Raw genomic sequence first — 21,979 nt, 5'->3', positions numbered from 1 at the left:
CAAATCATTTTTTTTTTTGTTTTTTTTGTTCTTTTGAGACGAACAGAAACTGATTTTGTAGCAGTTTAAGATCAAATTAGCGATATTTAATTTATTTAATTGTTATGCAACACAATCCGAGCAGCGCACACCCACACACACGAAAGTATCTACATGCATGTGTAGTCTATGTATGTAATCTATATACCATATATGTATACTATATGCGATTTGTATTATTTTTTGGTAAGATTTAAGATTCCTGTCAGCCCAGTCTAGGCATTTGTGAGCAATAATTTATCATTTAAGCTATGTAGTTTCGATGCATGCATGACTCACAGACTAAACCTAACTATGAAACGAAAATTATAATAAATAGATATTGTACAGTGCAGAAAACACGCTGTGGTGGCTTTTCATTTGAATTTGCGTTTAAAAATATTAAAGGTTGGCGGTACATTCCCACAGCGTTGCCCCACCTACTCTCTGGCAACTATCGCACTAGGCTATCGATTATTCATCTTTATTTGACGATCTGGCAATGCTGCTACCTTTTCAGTGCTGTAAAAAATCGAAATATGTTTGCTGAGTAGTTTACGATCTTCGCCACCTACCGATGGGATAATAAGAGTGCAGCAGAATTATTCTGCTTTGTTTTGTCAAAAATTGAGACCTTCAGGTAGTCCATACTTTTCTTAGTATTCGCTGGTTGCAATACTCGGGTATTTGCTACATCTGCATGTAAATAACGACAGAGACACCTGTCGAGCAAAATGTGTACACCTCCTGACAAGTTTCGCCGTAATTCGTTTTCGATATTTGTTAACACATTCTTTTGCGACATCTTTAGAACAATTGAGTCGTTGAAGCCCGGCGATTCCAGAAATGCTGATTAATACTCGATGTAGACTGCTAAATGACCATAAATGGCATTTCTACACGTTTTCTACACTGGTGCATTCGACAAGAGGTGACACATAAAATAATTAAATATATGATGTTATTTACTAACACTGCAAGGTGGGTGACGTAACGGTATATTTTAAAAATGAGAAGGTATATGGCGGTATATTTTTGAGGGTGATGCGGTATTTTGTATCGATATCCACACTCTCGATTTCTCGATTTTGATAATTCGTTTTAAAATTTAAAATTACTGTCAATAGCCCTGCAAGAGTGTTTATTTTAGGCTGTGAAATCAAGAGGCGACAATTTCCGGCAACTTGTATTATGCCATGGCTTCGACCTGCTTCCCATAAGGGCCAATATTTCCCATGGCGCAAATGTCAAAACTATGTAATTGAGTTTGAAATCGGAAATATTTTTTGAAATGCGAATGTTCCTTAGAAAATAATAAATGATTATGTGCATCATCGTCATCATTTATTTATAATTATTATCTTGAATTTATTAACTAATGATTAACAACTATAAGTTGTGCAGAAACCCGTAACAAGGTATAGTCTCAAAGAAACAAAACTCATATTAATCCATCGGTTTAATTGTATTTACATAAGAGATCTTTTCCGCCCAACAAGTGTCCAGTATTCAGAAATACAGCACTATCCCTCTTAGAGTAAAAACAGAGTATTTCTTGTCAGATCGTAAAGAAAATTGCCGAATGATTAGATACTTTCTGAAAAGAGTTGTGTTCTGTAAAGCAAACAATTGAGGGTATAAGTAGCAATGAAATGAAAAAGAAAAACAGTGAAAGCCAATCGACAAGAAACAGCAATAGGAATGTTGTGCATTCGGCATTTTTGGCCAAAGCTCGTGCCCCCGTCACCCCACAGAAATATGTATGTACATATGTACATTCTTGAACTGCATCAGAACTATCCTCCAAACTTCAGACAGTCACTCAGGAGGCTCTGCCTCTGTAAAGTATGCGATATGTCCTCATGCTTGCTGTTTCCATTCAGATAATCGGAAGAAACTCCTTCCTTTTTCGGTTACGAGCTTCGAAGAGTAGACAATGTAAAAATAAAAGGCAGAGTTATAGCTCAACAAATCTCAAAACTGTAAGGGTATCTATGAGAGTAGTTTTTCATTTTGGTTATTTTTTGAATTGGCTTCTTTTCCTCTTTTTGCCCCCACAGTGGCATAATACAATTTCGATTTGAGGCAGAGTCAAAATTCAACAAAGCAAAGCCATTGGTGGCAGAGTCCGATCAAGTGAAGAATTTTGTTTATGTTTCAAGGAGCGATGTCGTCAAGTTATATTTACACAACTGTGGCAGATAAAGAACTGGTTTTATCAAATGTATCAACACTTTTTTCTGCTTAAATAACTATTGAAATATCTGTTGACTGCTTGAAACGCATTAGCAAAGGTTTGCTCTGAAGCTCAATTGTTTTCCTAGCCAAATAGAAGATTCCCAGAAGAGCCTGGCCTTAAGCAAATAAATATATACCGCCTAGCGACGGCTAATCTTACATACAAGTGCCACTACTACTCACTGAATCAGATTTACCAATGAAAATGTGCATTCTTGACACTGAGAATAAACAGCTGGTGGCACAAAGTAAATAATTATTTACACAGCGAAAGCTGCACAGAAATCTAATATCAAACCATAGCGAAAACTGTAAGCGTTTTATATTAAAGTAAATCTGTTTGTGGGTGAAACTTGATAATAAATACAAAATACATATACGTACATATACATAAGTAGGCAATGATTCACTGAACATTGCACCATGGGTTAGTGGTCGGAAATGAATTTGTTTGCAGTTGAATATTCTTAGGCATGTTTGAACATCTGTTGAAACTAGCATAAGAAGTGTGGAAAGTGTGTGTCTAAAACTAATTAATTTCAATTTATTTATTGTTGGAAAACTGTTGAATGTCGGTGATGTTGAAATTTGTATTAATATTGCTAAAAATTATGTAAAATGTTGAAATTTAATTAAAAGTTATAAAATATCTTTAAAAATGTTGAATGTTGTTTCTAATGGTTGAAACTCTTCCAAATGCTATTGAAAATAGTTCAAATTGTTGCATATTTTTCGAAACGAATTTAATATTTCCCTTAAATTGTTGAAATATTAATAACGTTTTATAGTTAATTTGAAAACTGTTGAAATTCTTTCAGTGCTTCAATGTTCCTTACAATGGAGAATTGCATTCTGCAAATTATCCCGAAAATTGCATTTCTCTGATCGGATGCTGCTTTCGTGTCCATGTACATATGTACATATTTATGTATCTGTATCAGTCCCTATAAACGTCACGATGTCACGACACGTAACGTTACGCATTTATACCACTTTCCAATGCAGCCCACCCTTCCAACCCGCTCTAGCTCTGAACTTGTCCAATGTAGCGCTCTCTCAAATCCACTCTATTAAACCAGTCCCTCTCTCTCCGTCTTGCTAATTCTCTGGCCCTTTTCATGGCCCTCGTTCCAAACACCCACGCAAGCTCGCTCTCTCGTCTCTGCCTCTCTGACGCTCTCTTTGGCCAAGCGGGCGAAAGCTTTGTGCCCGATGCAAAGGAGACTCTGCAGAGAAAAGCTTCGGAAAAGCTGCTAGTGCTGGTGACAACGCCGGCTGCAGCGACTAAAGCAGCGACTGAAGCAGCGACTGAAGCAGCGACAGAGCGAGGCAGAGCCGCTAGATTCCCGGCGCCTTATAAATACGTAGACCCCAACGCGGACGCCTTCATTCTCCTGCAGTGTTTAAAGTGACATGAAAGTGACGACATCGGGGCACTGTGACAAGTCATGTATCAGCATGTCCTACCAAACAACACAGATCATATTCATGCCAACGGTGAGTGCTCCTCCCCCACCACACCCCACACCACCCTTCAGCAACGAATCATCATCGGATCATTCATGCATCCATTCATCCGTCCACCAGTTCCCAGACTCACTCGGGGGGAATACGCGCGCCGCCTCACGTACAACCTATTAGTTTTGGATGTGCTGTTTTTTTTTTTTTCTGCGCTAATTAACGGTGATTATTCGAAAATTTGCGTTTGCGTTGCGTTTCGGGGTGCTAAGTGAAGGGGCAAACAGAAACAGAGCCGGAGCCAGCGCAAATTTGCTTGTGTGGCAGCATGCGATGCCGCTTGACTGGCTTCGGCATGTCTATGCTGCCGCCTGTGCCGTGCAGCCAGTGCCGTTCCGTGCCGCAAAGGTGTTTTCTAGATTTTCCGACACTTTTTTTTTCGCGTGCCTGGACGTTTTCTTTTTTTTTTCTGTTTCGTGGAATTTGTGTTTCTCTCGGTGGTACGGCGCATGCGTCATACTCCCTCCACAAATAACGGTAACTTAACTGTCCGGCGAACACTTGCCACAGTGTGTGTATGTGTTTGTGTGTTTGTGTGTGTGTGCCTCTGTGTGTGTCGAAAGTCGGTTGCAGTGGCAGAAACAGCTGTTCTAATCAGCCAGAGCCCAGACCCTAAATCCCCAAGTTCATTAAAAATTGCAGCCGGTTTTGCAGTCGGACAGGGAGCAGTAACAGCAGCAGCAGCATCCACCCATCAGACACTCACCCACCCAGAGAGAGTGACAGAAAAAAAGAGAGAGAGAGAGAGAGAGCTTCGGATGTACAGTGATTACCAGATAAATCCCACGAAAATGACTAAATTCCCAGAACTTTATTTGTTCGTTGGAGAGGAGCTATCCAAACACAGACATCCATCCATCAAATCCTAGCAGAGGCACAACTGCAAACGAAGAATAAGCATATTTGAAGGTGGCTTGGACAGCTGATCACTCACTGCAATCATGGTAGTGGAAAGCAATTCAAATCATAGAGGAGCAGCTTCAAAAGCCATCATAAATATGACCACAGATGGGCAGCTATCAAAGATGTACCAGACTACTCTCATAAAGGGATCTACCACAGATGGGCACCTAACATATTCCAAGAGGACACTTTTATTCACACAAAATATTCATGTAAATTCAAAAGCAAATCACAAAATATCTCTTCAACCTCATCCTTACCACCTCTTCAGCCGTATAATCAATTTCAAATTACTTAAAAACCCATTTGCTGAATTTTAATAATAGAATCGTCTATCTAAAAGAGTTTAAAAAACACTCAACTGACTTATTAATGAATTGCATGCGAAATACACACAAATCTGATAAGTCCAACGAATAAAAACAAATTTTTCGTGAAACTCTTAGGACACCCTTTAATTTTTGGGGGACTTTAGTTTTATCGAACTTTTGAAACCATTACTGGGTACGACTGGTCTGCGCGTTCAGTCCATAAATCATTAATCTGTGCATACATTCATCATGAATTGAAGTTTTTGTGCAGATAAGATAAACAAGTATTGCACGTTTCAAATCAATAAAAATCATACAGGAAAACGATGTGCGATTATCAAAAAATTGAAAGTGAAAGTGTTGCTTTTTTGTGGGTATATTAAAAGATAATAAGTGTGTGATATACATACATGCATACGTGCATATGAGTGTACAATAGAGTTGATATTCCGATATTCATTCCTACTTTATTCACTAGAGAACAAGATTTTGATCCTATAAGAAAATAATTGTGTGGTATTTTGATTAAGGAATTTATTTGCAAAGTTTTTCAATGAATGAAAGGGAAATCTTTCATTTTCATTCACTGAACTGGGCATCCCCCAATCCTTTGTTTAATCCTATTTGATGGTCTCTCTTTTGACAATCTTGACTGTACATATTTACATATGTATGTACATACATATCTGAGCCACAAGATGAGAAAACATGGCCATAGAAATTTACCGATTATATATACGAGAATGTTCATATAGCTTTTTATGTCACTTTCACTGGGGAAAGGTTGTTTATCCTAAAAGTAATTTTTATAGATAGTGAACTTCCATCCCAGCCTCGGCCAGAACCCATCCACCCACCCGTCCACTCTCTTTGGCTGTTACGCAATCGTTGGAAGCGCTGCCTTATCAGTGCCCCCTTTACTCCCAACCCAAATCTAATTCCTCATCGCAAGCACCAGCATTGATATACAAAAATATCTATCTATGTGTTTTTTGCTGCTGCTGCGGGCCTTGGGAACTTCTCTGATTAGTTCTTGGCGTGGGCTGGAGGCCTATTTTTAGGCGCTGGCTTCGCATTACCATCGCCCAAGCAGAGTAGCATGGGCGCCAGCCGGAAGCGGAAATGGGGCACAAAAAACACAGTCAAATGGTGCAGCCAAGCGACTACGAGTCAAGGACAAAGTCAAGGCAGCAGAACATACAAAAAAGGGGCCGGATGAGCATGGGCGAGCGGCCCTGTGTGTGTGGATGTGCAATTTAGGGGATGACTGCCATTTGCACTTGACATAATTTGTCTGGAAAATTTGTCATTTAAATGTGTAGAAAATGCGCAAAAAGAATCGCAAAAACAAGAAACATTTCATGTGCATGATGCGGCACAATGATGCTCGAGACTCGCGAGCCTGGCGGCTGGACTCTAACATTCTTGTTTTGTATTTCTTAGATCACGACTGAGGCTTTTTTGGCTTTTATCTATCCAGAACTAGTCTACGAGTATGTCACTGTGGATACTTCGTGGATATTTTCTTTGATAAATTGTATGCAAGCCTTGGTCTCAACATAGAGATTTCTCTCGAAAGAGATGTCTCTGTTATGAAATGATGATCAAGTGTTTCCCCTATTAACTGAAGCAGAACGATGCTTGTTTTGTTTGCTTGATTGTTGTCCACTTTTATACAGATATATCTGTGCATAATATATATGCACATCAAGATCTGATGCATTTATTCAGAACATTCTGAACTTTTGTCATTAATCACACTTTCTGAGAGCTCTCCCCAGCGCTGTGGTTGCTGGCGGGTGCTTGTGCAATCAGATGCCACATCTACAATGCCCATTTCCATTTGCAAGACCCCCCTTACAGTCCCAGCCACAGAGCTGTGGCCTCTCGCCGCAGAAACTTGTGTAGAAAATTAAGCAAATGTCGCAGTTACTTTCGGGAGGGGTGGCACTCATTCCACGGAACAGCAGCTTCTGCTTGCCTTCTGAAATTAGAGGCCCAAGACATTCGCCATTGTCCTTACGCATTGTCCTTGGCTTTGTCATTCATTTTACGAGCGAGCCGGATGGCCTCGAGGTCCTTGGGGCGACCCTTTTTCTCCCCGCGCCCAGAACTGTGCTATGACTTTTTTCGGGCATCCACAAAGAGTCTACCATTTTGCCGAGAAACTTTTGCGCGAACGAAGCGGCGCTCAGGAAAACGCACAAGAGACCAAACGAACTGAAGAATAAATGTGAAGGGGCATGTGGCAAGTGGGGGGTTGCTGGTGGGGTGGCAGTGGGGCAGTGAAAGTGCGCAGCGATAACGCAGCCTGCGAGATGTTTTTCGCCTTATCAGCGAACAGCGAGAGATGTGTCCTGGCAAGGACATGCCCCAGAGCGCATGCCCCCCGAAAAGCTTTCCTGCAAAACACCAGTACTCTCTCTCGTTACTTCTATTTTTGGTTGTCAGACTTTATTTACATATGTATGTGTATGTAGAGCTATATGTATGCATATGTAAATATGTATATCTGTATCTGTGGGATACATATTCATACATATGTACAGCAAAACGTCACAAGGAGCCGGCTTGACGGCTGCCACATTGCGTAAGTGTTTTGGGGAGCGGGGGCGGCCATAAAAACAGGTGGCCCAACAAGGGGCGTGCCCCACAGATACAGATAAATACACAGATACTAAACGACACGTGTGACCGCTTTGGATTGTCAGCAGCAGACGTCGACAGCGGCGGCAGCTCTACTCCCATTAAAATATTTTTCATATATATTTAGATGAGAAAACAAGATACACAGTTGTGGCCACAAAAAGAGTGGATGCTCTTCTTTTATCATGCTGAAATATTAGTGGAGTTTAGAGATCGTGAATTAATTAAGTTCTCATGTGCAAAAATCTTAAGAAGCTGAACTTGAGACAAGGAATTTGTGTGATGTGTGATATGATCACCGCCAATCCTATACCCCTCTACGAATACTGTAAACAATTTCGGACGGATAAAAATGTTTACTCTGAAGCCTCTTTTACGATAAGGAAAATAATGTGATTTGAAGAATGAATCAGCTGATAATCTGCTGATCTGGTGAATGAGCCAGCGCCATTAAGTTAGTCAACAATTACGAGTATTAAACTGTATCGCATTTTGCGATGAGGAAAGCTCAATTATATTTGTAAGTGCTCAACTTTTAGAACCCTTCAATGTGGGACACTTCTGGGTCACTTCAGTTTAAACTATAAATAATATCCAACTAGTTTCATTATGAACGAAGGTTCTGGGTCATCTGTGAGGCAAGTTCTAAAAGCAAATTGAACGTAATTTTATCTTTGAGGCACTTCGAAAGCATTGTCCCATTACATATTTATATGCAAGCGTTTCATCATACAAAATATCAAGGCTCTAGGTCAAGCCACAGCTGAGTTGCCTCGTACTGGTAGTCAATTGACTCATTTCTGGTTGAGTGTAGGCGTTACCGCGAGTGGGAGGATATACAGAAGCAGAGGATAACAAGAAGAAGGGAAACGACGCGACGCGACGCGACGAGCCTCTAAAATTCATTTCCCTACCCACATGGAACAAAAGTTTCCCTCGCACGCTCGTTCGCTCGCTGTGTGTGTGTATCCATGGATTGTAAACGTATGTGTGCGTGTGTGTGTATGTCATGTCCTTGCTTCGCTTACAAATAATTGAGTGGCGCCTGGCCCCGGGCCAGCAGCAGAAACAGCAGCAGCAGCAGCATGAAATCGCGAGTTCAATGCCTCGAAGTTTTGCCTCCTCTTCCAACCATCCATCCGTCTGGCTGGCTGGCTGACTGGCTTGGCTTTCGCCTACGCTTTGGTCCTTTTATCCTTCCCCCCCTCAGCCCCTGCCTTTTCCCGCCTGGCAACAGGGCTGGCACTTTTTCACGTACAACTTCTGTGTTTCGTTTCCCAGAACATTTATTAAGTTTGCATGAGGGCCAGTAACTTTTATTTTACGGGTGCCTGATGTTTTTCAATTCCATTCCTCACATGGCCATGTGCCAGGGTTGCCATCATGCATAAAAGATAAACCAACACAGGAAGAGCAGATGAAGAGGCAGCAGGCAGCTGTTTTTGTATATTTTTGGAACTAAAAGTACGAGTATTTCCACCGCATTCAATTAATTGTCGTGGAATGATTTAATTTCCATTTTCATTCCGTATTTGTGTATTTTTCTATTTCTATTTTTCACTTTCCACTCGGGATTCCAATTATCTCTGTGGGCCATAAATTGCCTTCGGACTTTCAGAGAGACAGAGAGAGAGAGAGAGAGAGAGAGGGAGAGTCTCGCCAATGAATTTATCGCTTGGTAATTATTATTATTATTATTATTTTTATGGTCGATCATTAGCGTCATCGTCGTTGACAGCGTTGGCAGAGCGTAGGCTTAGCGCATCACAAGATTCAAATGAAAATCAATTGAGTTAAATTGAAATGCCAACAGATACAGATACAAATACAGGCACAGCTATAGCTATAGCGAAAACAAACAGCAAAACCGATCGTCAGCAGAGATCATCTTCCAGCGGGCAAAAAATAGCAAATCATTTCCAACGAACGATATTCGATCCGACACGAAATTATATAAACAAGAGATTCTCGTATGGCTTTCCTGGAACTTAAGTGCAATAACAGGTTGTAAGAGTTATCCAATTTGAATCAATTTGTATATACATCTTTTATTTTTATGGCCAGCTCAACTCTTTGCAGGCCTCTGAAAATCCATGGGGACACGTTCTCTGTACCCCCTTTTTTTTGCACAACTTTGCCTTTACTATGAATAAGGTGAAACCGCAGGTCATATTATATATCAATTTTCTGTGGTTATTTCTGGGTATCGTTTATCTTGCGGTGTGCCACTGGCTTGTGAAATGGAATCCCTACTTACCGATTTCGATGGGGATAAGGCAAATTTTCCATTTACTCAAATTCGACTGGGGTCTGAGGGTGTAAGCGGATCCAGTGTATAATTAAAATTCTGCTAAATCTGAGCTCTCTTCGGGTTGCATTGATGTGTCCTTGGTTAACCTTCAATGGAGAATTCTTTCGGCATGGAAACTTCCTTCACTGAAAGCCAAGATCTCTTCCAGCAGAATTCTTCTACTCCGATTATTTCGATGGGGGTTTGTGTCTGCACTATTCTTTAAAAGCTTCTGCCGCAAAAGAATATGGAAAAGCTTCTAGGGGCAGCAGAAAAATACTTTAGATATTTTCGAATCAAGAACTCACATACCCAAAGTCTTGACAGCTTCTGCAACCCCCCATAACCCACCAGAGGAATTCCCTATTTAATGTGTCCCTCTGGCTATTGTTTGTCGGTGACCTTCCCGCTTGCCTGGTGACAATGTCAAGGTCGTTTCTGCCATAAATTAGCACCCAAATGGGTGCGAGTGGTGCAAGGGGGGTGCTGGGAGCTCTCTCGTATGTGTCACAAATATTATGGCAAATTATAACCGTAGCAGCTCAACAGCCACAGTAAACACAGTAAAATTTAATTACAGCTTCTGTCAGTTTCTTTTAAGCAAATGCATAAATAAAGCGCTCCCTTTCGACGCAAATCTTTCACACATGAATATTGCACGAGAATAGGGGAGGGGAGGACACGCCCTTGACATTGACTCCCACTGGCACACGCAATCCCCGGCAACCCCCTTCTCGATTGCATCGTTTAGGGGGTTCAATCAATAAGAGTCTCAAGAGATCTCTCTGCGACAAACGATACATTTCAATTAAGCACCGGACAAAGAGCATTTCGACAGCATCCAATAACTAGAAAAGCGGCGGGGAAATCAGAAGAGATTGTACGGCGACTAGAGAGAGGGGGCTTGCAGGCCGGAGAAGGTGGAAATGTCTGACGCAAATTGAAGCACAAAAGCATATAGAACAAATACTACCAGTTCATGCCCACATTTGACAAGTTTATGCGAATAGAGAGAACGCGAATATTGTTCGGGAATATGCACCTCCAATAGGTGGTGTTTCTGTGTGCACATATCCAGGGACAAACCGGTTGAAAATCCAGTCATTACCGGTTCTTGGTCGGTTTTTTTAAATGCTTTCATCAAAAGTTAATGCTTTAAATGAACAAGTCACAGAGATTAGGTTTCAATTGGCTTTCAACAGATTCACACCTGACAAATGGGCCACGAGTAAAGTCAGTTAGCAGAATTATAGCCTTGCCACAAGCGAATGATTAGAGCCGTCTGTCAGGTCTCGCAGATCATGCATAAGAAGTACGCGATCTGTGGTCCACGCATAAACCTGAGCGCTGGTTATGACACATGTGGGACGGAGCAGATTGAGTTCACTTTCTGCGGTTTCGGGACATGGGGCATGGCCAGGCACTGGGACAGGGCCATTGACACTTGCTGGGGACTCTTTGGGCAACACTTTGGTCTCCATCGATACAGAACAAATCAATTAAACGAACTTCTCACGAGCACCACAGGACAGTTCCCGGGCAAGTGCTTTATTTTTGGGCTACATTTTGGGGTCTCGCGTGTTTGGTCGAGGGCTAGGCAAACACTCGAGACATGGAGGGGATGAACTGGAAATGAATAGAGTGTCAAAGGTAGCCTCCTGCGGACAATCGATCCATCAATCCTTTCCATTTAGATCCTATATATGTACATATATAGATACTTAGTTAAAATAGCTAGCAAAGTTTGCGACAGAAGACAGATGAAACATTTAATGTGCCGTTTAATTATGAGGCAACAACAATTGAGAGGCAAAAATAAATGAGGGGCACAAATAAAGAAATAAACAAATAATTCACATTTAATTTTTGGGGCATCCAAAATACAAATTTCAATGAATTGAGACGCAAGCTGCCCCCAATGACAATGACAGAAGAGGGAGGAGGAGCGGTACGCAGAGCACATAGAGGTTGGGATAGAGGAAATAGAGAAATTGTTATGTCTCTTCAAATTTCTTCAAATCACTTTGTTTTTAAATTCAAGCTACCGGAAAATGAAACAGTCATTCATCGGTAACAAGTAAATATCAGACTCATTATTTTTGGTTTGAAATTATATTTAATTTTAATTTTAATTCATTTCATTGCTTCAATCACTATAATTATCGACAGCCAAGCTCGTTGCTAAGTATTCCTGATCAATTAAAGTGTACGAATCTCTGTGGATTCGAATCTGTAGTTTCACCATTCGAACCATTTGAAACCCTCCTCGGACTCTTTATGAATGTGCCCCAGGCCCAATCTATTCGCTTCTAGCCATGGCATACCTGTACCACATTCCGATGGCGATTCTGTTGACAATGGCTAGGGTGTTGATTAGTCGGTGGGATGGCCTTGCCCCCAACGATCCATCTGACGCGACGCCCGCAACAAAATTAACTCAAAATATTTAGCAAAAACAACAAATAGTGGCAGCAGCAGCAGCAGCAGCAGCATCGACAGCAGTGCTGGCGGAGGAGGGTGAAGAAAAGGCAGCAGATCAGAAAATCATTTTTATTTGGCTGCCCGCCAATTGAGCTGCATAAACCATACCCCTCGCCCCACTGTAGGCCGCAGGACCACCATCCTCCTGTCACACGGGGGAGCTTTGAAAATTTGAGATTTTCACTTTTGCCGGCCCCCAAAAAAAAGAGAGAGAGAGGAAGAGAGTGTGGAAGATTTGGCGACAGCGAGGCAGAGAGAGGGAGAGTGAGAAGTTTGTGTGCTGTTATAGCGCGTGATTATTACTCATTTAATGGCGCCGCTGCCGACGCTGCCGACGCTGCTAACATTGCCGTCGACGCAGCCGCAGACAGCGAAGACGACGACTCTTTGCGTCACAGCACAGCCCTGGAGCGTTGGATGGATGGGGATATACATAGTAGGGAGTCGGGGGAGTCGGTGGCTGCCACTCAACGGCCCCAGTATCTCACAGCACCTGTACCCGGTACCCATACCCGGTACGGTACCGCCATGGCGCCGTACCACCCTCTCGTTAATGCCGGTGTCCAGTGGCGCTCTACTATATACATACATGAAGATGTACATATGTATTCGTGTGCACATGTACATGTATGTACGCCGACTCGGACTCTCCCTCAGTTATCAACGCGGAATATCGTTTTTTGTTTTCTTTCAGTCTGTTTTTCCGCATTAATTTGTCTAAATAATTAACGGACAGAGATCAGGCGACACGTAGGATCCAATGTTCGTAGTGTGTGCCGTGCCGGTAGCAGAGACAGAAAATCATTTGAAGAAATAGCATGGAAAATTCATACCTAAGTGCGTGGATTTTATCCGTTATTTGAAATATTCGTAGTTTCTTCATTGAAAAACTTTCTCTGTGCGTGTCTTTATCTCTAAACAGTTCTTAGTGTCTGAAATAAAATCAGAATACTTCGTGACTTAGTGAATATTCATTTAAAGATTTTTCTTAGTGCGCTCTTCCTTGCCAAGTTCGCTTCCCTTCCTTCCAAATTATTTTTTAGTGTGTGTTCAAAGTGCCCTTTTCAGTCAAAATCCTACCTTAACAAGGCGTGGAGTCAATCAGTTGGTTAAACCCAGATAAAATCCCAGATGTTTGCAGAAATCTTGGGTATACGTGCTGTTCGGGGTGTACAAACAGCTTGGCCGATTCCTGGCATCGACAACTAATGTGTCACAATGTAGCGCCAGTCTAATGGCTGGGGCGTTGAGTGGCTGACGAGTCGAGTCGAAATCACATTTAATAAAATTGCATTAATGTCAGAGAAGCTGCTCCTCGCAGTGCCTCAGTGGAAACAAATGTGTCAGTGTCTCTTGTAGCGGACCAGTAAGCCCATCCAACAGAATGCAATCTAGAGCCCCAAGATATTTATTTTCAAAGAGTGATTGGCAGTGCATGTTTATCCAGAATAGAACGGATGTGCTACGTGATGGATCGTTTGTTTGAACGTTTCCAAATGACTGATGCTACTCAATAGATCGTGTGCAAGTGTCAGCTGAAACACACTTGTTTCCTTTCACCATCACACCATCATCATTATCAGCATCAGTGGGGAATACAGAAGGGGCCACACGAGTATTCAATAAATTGTCAGCTTAGCAAAAGATCTCAAAGTAATGTACCGAGAGCACCCGAACCACGGCCCTGTCTGTCCCTGTCCCAGAAGTCGATCAACAAAACAAAAATGTTCTTGGGCCGCGTGACTTTTATGACAGACGAAAAAAAACCAAAAAAGTAAAATACATTAAAGAAGATGAGGCAGAAATAAGCGGTACGAGAGACGAAGATTTAGAAGGGAAAAAAGAATCTTTTATTTGTGTTTATAAGCAGATATAGCAGATATTTGAACAAGTATCTTTGTATCTGCGACCGAAGATTATTCATTTATGTGTACATATACAAAGATACATCGGTGGGTTGTGTATTCGAATCTTTTGCTGAAGCACACCAGAAAAATACGTACCAGATCTATTTGTAGAGTGTGTTATCTAGATATACTACCTATACGTTTTTTTGGTGGCAAGTCCAGTCGAAGATGCGAACGGAAATAGTAAGAGAATTTTTCAGGCATTTATTTATCCTTGTGGCAATACCTTCCTGGGTTCTCTGTACGAGTGAAAGTTGTGGTAGCTTTTGTCTGACGAAATATTCTGCTACTTGCCATGGGGCAAGAAGAGACGCGTCTGGTGACGTAGTTAGGCCTTTCGCTTGGAGTCGCTTTCGCGTGGCCACATGAGGGCCCATGACCGGCCGCTGTGGCGGCACATGACCCAATCCAATCCAACCCAATCGACGGCAGGCCGAACCACCACGAATCTTCTTCTCTATTAATAAGCAACCAATTGAGTCAAATGAAATGCGCAACAAACAATTAATTGAGAGAAGCACATGAATGAAACTGTCATCAGAGAGAGAGAGAGCAAAAGAGTGTGAGAATTGGAGAAAGAGAAGCTAGAGAGAGAGTCACTGGGAGAGTGGCCAATCCCTTATTGTGCCACCCATTGATGCTGCATGCTGCAGTGTAGTTTCAATTGAGCAGCGGACAAGAAACCTTCTACTGACGTCGACGCAGCGAAATTCGAATTCAATTATTTTTGTTTTTCATGTGGAAAAATTATAAATAGCCTAGCAGAAAAAAAGCAACGAAGATATAGAGAGGCGTGAGATAAGAAACGAGAGGATCAAAAGCTTAATGGCCCCAAATGCCTTCTGCCTGCTGCCTGCTGCCTTCACCTTGACAAATTCTATTATCAAAAGCGAAAAATATCAGAGCCATATCAAAGTTATACAGAAATTGCATAAATCAGTCAGGAGGGGAGGACTTCTATAGATACTGAGACGAGCCAACGGCGTACGTAGCGTCGGCGGACAGTGTGTCACGTAGACAGCAGCGGGCGAAAGCTAACAAGTGCCGACACAAAACGAAGCGAAACGACACCGACGAGAGAAAGCAGCGAGCCAAAGAGAGTGTCGTTGTGTCGCTAGCATCCTAAGGCACCCTCTCGCTTGTTCTTTGACTGCCTGCGATTCTGCTCTCCATTCGGCTGCTGTTCGGGTGGCAAAAGCTTTCACGTTGCGGACTATTTGACGCGGCCGCCAATTGGGACAAGAACAGTCGCCTGCGATAAGTCGCCCCAATCGCCTCACGGTATTTTTTACTTGCCCGCCTGCCTTCGCACTCGTATTCTGCCGATTCGCTGAGAGCTGAAATTCGCGGCGAAATAATTTTAGCAACTTGTTATCCGTCCATGCCATGCGCGATAAAATATCACAACTATTTTGCTTGCAAAAAAACGCATGCAAAAATAATTCAACAGATAATAGAGGTGTGTGATATTATTACCAACAACAACAACAACAAAAATACAATTACCCATCCCTATATGGGACAAATTGGTGGGGACAGACGATTGGCAATTATCAAGTTCGCCGCGATGTCTAGTCTAGTGTTTATCTGCGATACACGAGTGTGTTCTATACGATTGACATACATACAAAAAACGATGTACAACTTTTATTTATTTTTTTCGTGTGCATCCCATGCTAATCCATGTGTTTGATCTGTTTCTTTTGTCTATCTATCTATCGGTGATCCCCAAATACACGTGTGCTATAGGACATAATGTGCCAACAAAAGCAGCGAACAACGGGACAATGTGCGCCAATGGGTCTCTTGGGGCAGAAGGGCCCGAAGCGACAGAGACCGACTCATCAGGGACCGGGCGGATGCGGAAGCCGCTGGAGAGGAATGGCTCAACGCAGAACGACGCTGTTCACCTCGAGAGAAGGTAGGCCGATCATTTTAAATCATCTATTAACTTATATTTACTTAACCCAAAACTCAAGCCCAAAGTCCACTTGGTATTAGCACTTGGCTGTCAATTGAATGGTTTACTCTAGTCAGTCGGCTCTTACGAGGTTTTGTTGCCGAGACATCTGACAATATTGATTTTGATCGTATTGATCAGCAGACGTGTTTCGCATGAAGAAATCTAAAGATCTCTCTACAACGATCTTTAGTTTTGAATTTAAAAATTAAATTAATATATTAAAAACATTCAAAATGTCTTCCACACTTTTCAAAATTATTTTAAGCTTGGAAAAAGTTTGATTTTAGAGGGTTGCAACCCCGATTAAAATATTTCATATGAAAGCATTCTAAAGGAGGGCTTTAGGTGATACTAACTCAATAACACTACCTAGAACATATTCTATTTATTAATCTCTAAAATATCCTTTCATCCTTTTCCCCTTTACAGGCTGGGCCTCTTCAGTGGGGTGGCTTTAATTGTCGGAACTATGATAGGTAAGTCCCTGCTCTAAGACCCACTCCATCTGTGCTATGCGATGCGATGCGATGCGATGCTCTCCACCTAACCTCATCGACGAAAACAAATGCATTAAACATGAGACCAGGAATATGGCGACGACGAAAAAACACGAATCCGAACACGCCATTTTGCTTGGATTGTGCCAAACGATTCTGGTGTTGCCTTCTTTTCTCTTTCCGTTTTTAATACATTTTCCTTTTTGTCTGCTCTCTAGGAGTCGGTAAAAATTATTGGAGCACATTTTTCGTTCATTCGTTATTTATTTATTTATTTGTGTTTTTTTTTGTATTCGTGCTTTGGCTTGGAGGCGCCCATGGGCCAAAAATACGTACGCATACATTTAGATATATGTACCGCTCCTCGCACATACATATGTACATACATACAACTTATGTATATGTACATATATAGCGATATGTATTGTCTGACGTGTTGTCCGTGTTTGTGTGGGTGTCGGCTACGCAATCCGGCATTGGGCAGGGAGAGACGACAGGAGAGGCAGCGGCGGCAACAGGCAACACACCAGCGAGAGAGAGGCGGCCGTGTGGGGCTCTACGGATTAACGAGAGTTTCTTGTGGTACATATACATACACGGAGTGGGCGTGACGCAATGTGGCAACAGAGTAAATATTTATGACACGAATAGTCGAATCGGGCTCCAATGGAGCTCTTTTTGGAATTGCACTTTGACCTTTGGCAATGGCGCCAATTGTGTCACGCAATTGTGTTACTAAATTGTTGCACGCATAGCCCCAAGCCCCAAGCCCCCGCCCCTCCGGCATATAATACACCAAATGGGGCATACCGTTGTACCTACCCCACAAAATACATACCAGTATTTACCGTTATTCCGTTCTCCAACGAACGCCTGGATACGGAGAGATGCAGCTTTCTGCCTGCCCTAAAAAGCTCGCTGTCTCTCTCTCTCTCTCTCTCCCTCTCTCTGACTTTCCCACATTTATGACGCCTGTCTGTACCGCCCCGTCCCGTTCCTTTCCCTTCCTAATCTTGCATTAACATAAATAATATAGAGAAGGAGCTGAAAAGTACAAGCCCCTCCAAGAAACAGCTGTTTGCCGGGAACGTACATATGCAACGGTAACTTATGCACATTCTCTCTCTTTGTCTCCCTCTCTCTTTCTCTTTCTCTTTCGTTTGCAGGGTCTGGAATATTTGTGTCTCCCTCCGGTTTACTGGTTCGTACTGGTTCCGTTGGAGTTAGCTTTGTAATCTGGCTTGCCTGTGGTGTACTCTCGCTTTTGGGTAAGTAACCATCCATCCGCACACTCAACAAAACACTCATGCACCCACTTATACACTCACTTGTGCACTCACACGTCGCACTCAACGGCGTCTAGCCACGTGCATTTGACCCACTTACCGACTGCCAAATGGCCAAAATCACAAACATCCGAGAGGCCATCATTTATCACAACTTGTTGCACGGCTGGCATGGGGCCAATACACTTGCTATATACTTATTCGTGCAGATTTTCGCGCTCTCTGGGCTTTTATTTTGCCATAGAGTATGTAAATATCTTAATATCTATAGAGAGAAATCCAAAAAATGTTAACGAAAAGAGTTTAAATTATTTAGGCAATGAAACATTTCACAGAGTCTTAATAGCCCCAAGAGTGGGGCTCCATTGAAAGAACTTGCTATTTTTTCTACATTCAATTCGAATTCCAAGCTTTAGAAGTATACATAGGTCCGATCCGACAGAAAATCGAATTTTCAGGTGGTTTATCATGGCAATCAATAAGAAAGTGAAACGTTTCAGAGTCAAGTGCAGCTAGTTCCAAGCTAGAAATATGGAAAAAGAAAATACCCAAAGAATCTTGCACTGTAAAGCTTATTTTAATCAAAAAGATACACAAATTGAGAACACCAAAAGAGACTAGACAAAAACCAAAGTAACGTAAGTCTAACGCATATTTTCCTTACAAATATTCAATTGCTTTGCAGGCGCTCTGGCATACGCTGAACTTGGAACGATGAACACCTCTTCTGGTGCGGAATGGGCTTACTTTATGGATGCCTATGGACCGGCGCCGGCGTTCCTGTTCTCATGGGTATCGACATTGGTGTTGAAGCCATCACAAATGGCTATAATATGCTTATCATTTGCACAGTATGCCGTTGAGGCCTTTGTGACGGAGTGTGATCCGCCCAGGGGTGTCGTGAAGATGGTCGCACTGGTGGCTATTGGTAAGATCTCAATGACCTCCAGAATGACCGAAATTTCAACAATCTGCCATCCACAGTGATGATACTGTTCGTGAACTGCTACAGCGTTAACCTGGGCATGGCCGTGCAGAATGTGTTCACCGCCGCCAAACTGGTCGCCGTGGTGATCGTCATCTGTGGCGGTGCCTGGAAACTGATGCAGGGTAATACGCAGCACCTGTCGAATGCATTTAATGGACCGATGCCTAACGTCGGAGCGATTGCCACGGCATTCTATACGGGCTTGTGGGCCTACGATGGCTGGAATAACCTCAACTATGTCACCGAGGAAATACAGAATCCCAGCAAGAATCTGCCTCGCTCGATCATCATTGGCATACCGCTGGTGACGCTCTGCTATGCCCTGATCAACATCTCCTATCTGGCGGCCATGTCGCCACAGGAGATGATCGAATCGGAGGCAGTGGCCGTCACCTTTGGCAATCGCATACTGGGCGCCATGGCCTGGCTGATGCCCCTCAGTGTGACTATCAGCACATTCGGCAGTGCCAATGGCACTCTGTTTGCAGCTGGACGGTAAGCATTTGAGGCTCGCTCGTAATGATGAATCCCTCTAACAGTTATCTGTTTGCTTTGCAGTCTCTGCTTTGCCGCCAGTCGAGAGGGCCATTTGCTGGACATTCTCTCCTATGTCCATGTGCGACGCCTCACACCAGCCCCGGGCCTGATATTCCACGTGAGTATGCAACAGAGGATCCATCTATCCCACCATCTGTCCATTTCCCTGTCTGTTTTGATTTACTTATGTTCGACTCCATTACCGTATCCTCGCTCCCTTTTCATATTCCCCCCCCTTACTCAAGACCCAAAAACCGTTTGAAGCTTTAGATGTTACCCGTCGTACTCGTACCAAAGAAGTCATTGTACGTACCCCTTGATTCCATAAAAATGAAGGCAAATCCTTATTTTCTATGCCCATTTTACGCTCATATTTTCCAATTATGATGCTCCAATTAAACTCCAAAATTAAGTGCGAGTCTTAGAAGTTCAGTCTGCATAAATAATTTCTTCTTCATAGCCTTCTTGAACTCTCTACGAAGACGACAAATGATTAAATTTCTCCTGTAATCCAGCCGTTAGACCACTTCATGTACTTTACATCAATCAATCGATGAAAAAATCTATCCATAGATTTTTAGGCACCCTGTGAATGGCTCTTTACCTCCATAACCCATCCCCATATGTTGCGTGTGTTATGATTTTGTGGCAAAATATCCCCCGTTCTAAACTCCTCTTTCTCTCTGTATCTCTTTCTCTGTATTCGTATCCCCGTCCAGTCGCTGATTGCCTCGGCAATGGTGCTGCATGGCACGATTGATTCGCTGATTGATTTCTTCAGCTTCACCGCCTGGATATTCTACGGCGGCGCAATGCTGGCCCTGATCGTGATGCGCTACACCAAACCCAACTATCCACGGCCATACAAAGTGCCGATCATCATTCCCGTTGTGGTATTGGTCATATCCATCTATCTTGTGGCAGCCCCCATCTTTGAGACGCCTCGCATTGAGTATCTGTATGCCCTGCTCTTCATATTTGCTGGCCTCATCTTCTATGTGCCATTCGTCAAGCTGGGCATGACACCGCGCTTCATGAGTAAGTAAACCACAATATTATAAGTATAATAAAATATACAAATCAATTTTTAACATTTACAGACAAGGTGACGCTGTTCTTCCAGCTATTGCTGGAGGTTGTGCCCACCTCATCGATGGCCATGTTCGAGTGAACAAATGCTCAAAAGCTAGATGAAAGGGTACAGGGTACAGGGTACAGGGTAAAAGGTGTCAGAGAGAGAGACAAGAAAACATTCAAACATTATTTACTATACAAGAATATAAGAATAATTTCTGAAGTACAGAATGGGTATGAGAGGAGGATACACACGAGAGAAGCAGGGGAAAGCAGAAAGCAAAAAGGAGTAAGGAAATAGCAACCTATATTGATATATATTGACGTTGTCATTGACAAACAAAAACAAAAACTATTCGAAATAGTCTTTTTATGCTATGAGCTGGTTACATTCAAAAGGTTATATATGCATATACTTACTATACAGAAATAAGTATAAAATATACACCCTCCCTCCCCATATATATCTATATTGTATCAGAAAGGTAGCGCGCCTAGGCAAACGTTGCATAGTTGATAGGATACCAAAGTAAATAAGCAAATGACAAGAAAACGAGAATAAGAAAAAAAAACACACACACACACATTTAAACAATTTGGAAAGGTCCTTGCAATGCGGTTCAGAGATGACATGATGCCGAGTTAGGTGCAAGGTTAAAGTACAGTCATCGAATGAAAGATAAGATAACACCACCAACAACCAAAAAAGGAGTACAGTACCCACCTAAAGCTATCCACATCTGGCAACACCGATGCCGCCGCAGAGCTTGCAACTTTTTTGTTTACCCTTTTTTTTCGAGTTATATACAAGATTAACGATCTAGAAATCTGTTTGGAATAGCAATATATATGTGTATATGTATGTGGGGAACTTAAGGAAAAAACAAACAAAAAACCAGAAAATACAACAAAAAAATATTCAAAACATAAAAAAGAAAAAATAACGATTTAAAGAACGTTTCATACTGGAAAAGAGAGACGAGACGAGGTGAGACGAGACGCTTGTGCGAATTGTGAAAATTGTAGGACTGCAAAATAGGCATTAAAGATTTCTAATTGATACAAAAAGTAGGGATCGCAAACAATGAGAAAAAATGCAAAACCAAAAAAATAGCAAAAAAAACAAAAAACAAAGCAAAAAATTAACAATATTAATATGGAATACGGATAATTGTTAATGAATCCCTCTATTTAGTTTTCCCCTTTTTTTTTTTAGATCTGTAGAGCTTTGAGAAATTGTTGCCTTCAGCGAAAAAAAATCTCCCTATTTTATAATTAAATATTTTATAGGCGTTTCGGTGTATTTTTTTTGTGCCCACTTG

The 21,979-nt window shown here is 42.1% G+C and overlaps 1 protein-coding gene across 5 annotated transcripts; it reads left to right on the top strand.

Annotated features, from left to right (window-relative positions):
- Positions 1-3,622: 3,622 nt before the first annotated feature.
- Positions 3,623-21,779, top strand: LOC117590210 (b(0,+)-type amino acid transporter 1). 5 transcript variants are annotated; one of them, XM_034282668.1, is made up of 10 exons: positions 15,501-15,771; positions 16,062-16,233; positions 16,705-16,751; positions 17,939-18,040; positions 18,744-18,850; positions 18,911-18,986; positions 19,043-19,541; positions 19,605-19,701; positions 20,303-20,621; positions 20,684-21,779. In XM_034282668.1, the coding sequence occupies exons 1-10, from the start codon at positions 15,699-15,701 to the stop codon at positions 20,752-20,754; spliced, it is 1,563 nt and encodes a 520-aa protein (XP_034138559.1). In that variant the 5' UTR covers positions 15,501-15,698; the 3' UTR covers positions 20,755-21,779. The 5 variants fall into 5 exon arrangements, 4 of the variants coding, with proteins under 4 accessions (XP_034138557.1, XP_034138558.1, XP_034138559.1 ...); XM_034282666.1 differs by lacking the exon at positions 15,501-15,771 and adding an exon at positions 3,623-3,753 and having other exon boundaries at positions 18,744-18,986; XM_034282667.1 differs by lacking the exon at positions 15,501-15,771 and adding an exon at positions 13,209-13,242 and having other exon boundaries at positions 18,744-18,986.
- Positions 21,780-21,979: the final 200 nt, after the last annotated feature.

This window comes from Drosophila guanche, unplaced genomic scaffold, assembly GCF_900245975.1.
Source record: "Drosophila guanche unplaced genomic scaffold, DGUA_6, whole genome shotgun sequence".
Lineage (NCBI taxonomy): Eukaryota > Metazoa > Arthropoda > Insecta > Diptera > Drosophilidae > Drosophila > Drosophila guanche.
This window is presented reverse-complemented; position numbering and strand designations above follow the sequence as displayed.

Excerpts from the sequence above, each read along its gene's own strand:
- LOC117590210 (XM_034282665.1), top strand. The coding sequence starts at position 15,699 with ATGCGCGATAAAATATCACAACTATTTTGCTTGCAAAAAAACGCATGC. Across the intron at positions 18,987-19,042 it reads GGTCGCACTGGTGGCTATTG|TGATGATACTGTTCGTGAAC; the intron begins GTAAGATCTCAA and ends TGCCATCCACAG. Across the intron at positions 19,702-20,302 it reads CCCCGGGCCTGATATTCCAC|TCGCTGATTGCCTCGGCAAT; the intron begins GTGAGTATGCAA and ends ATCCCCGTCCAG.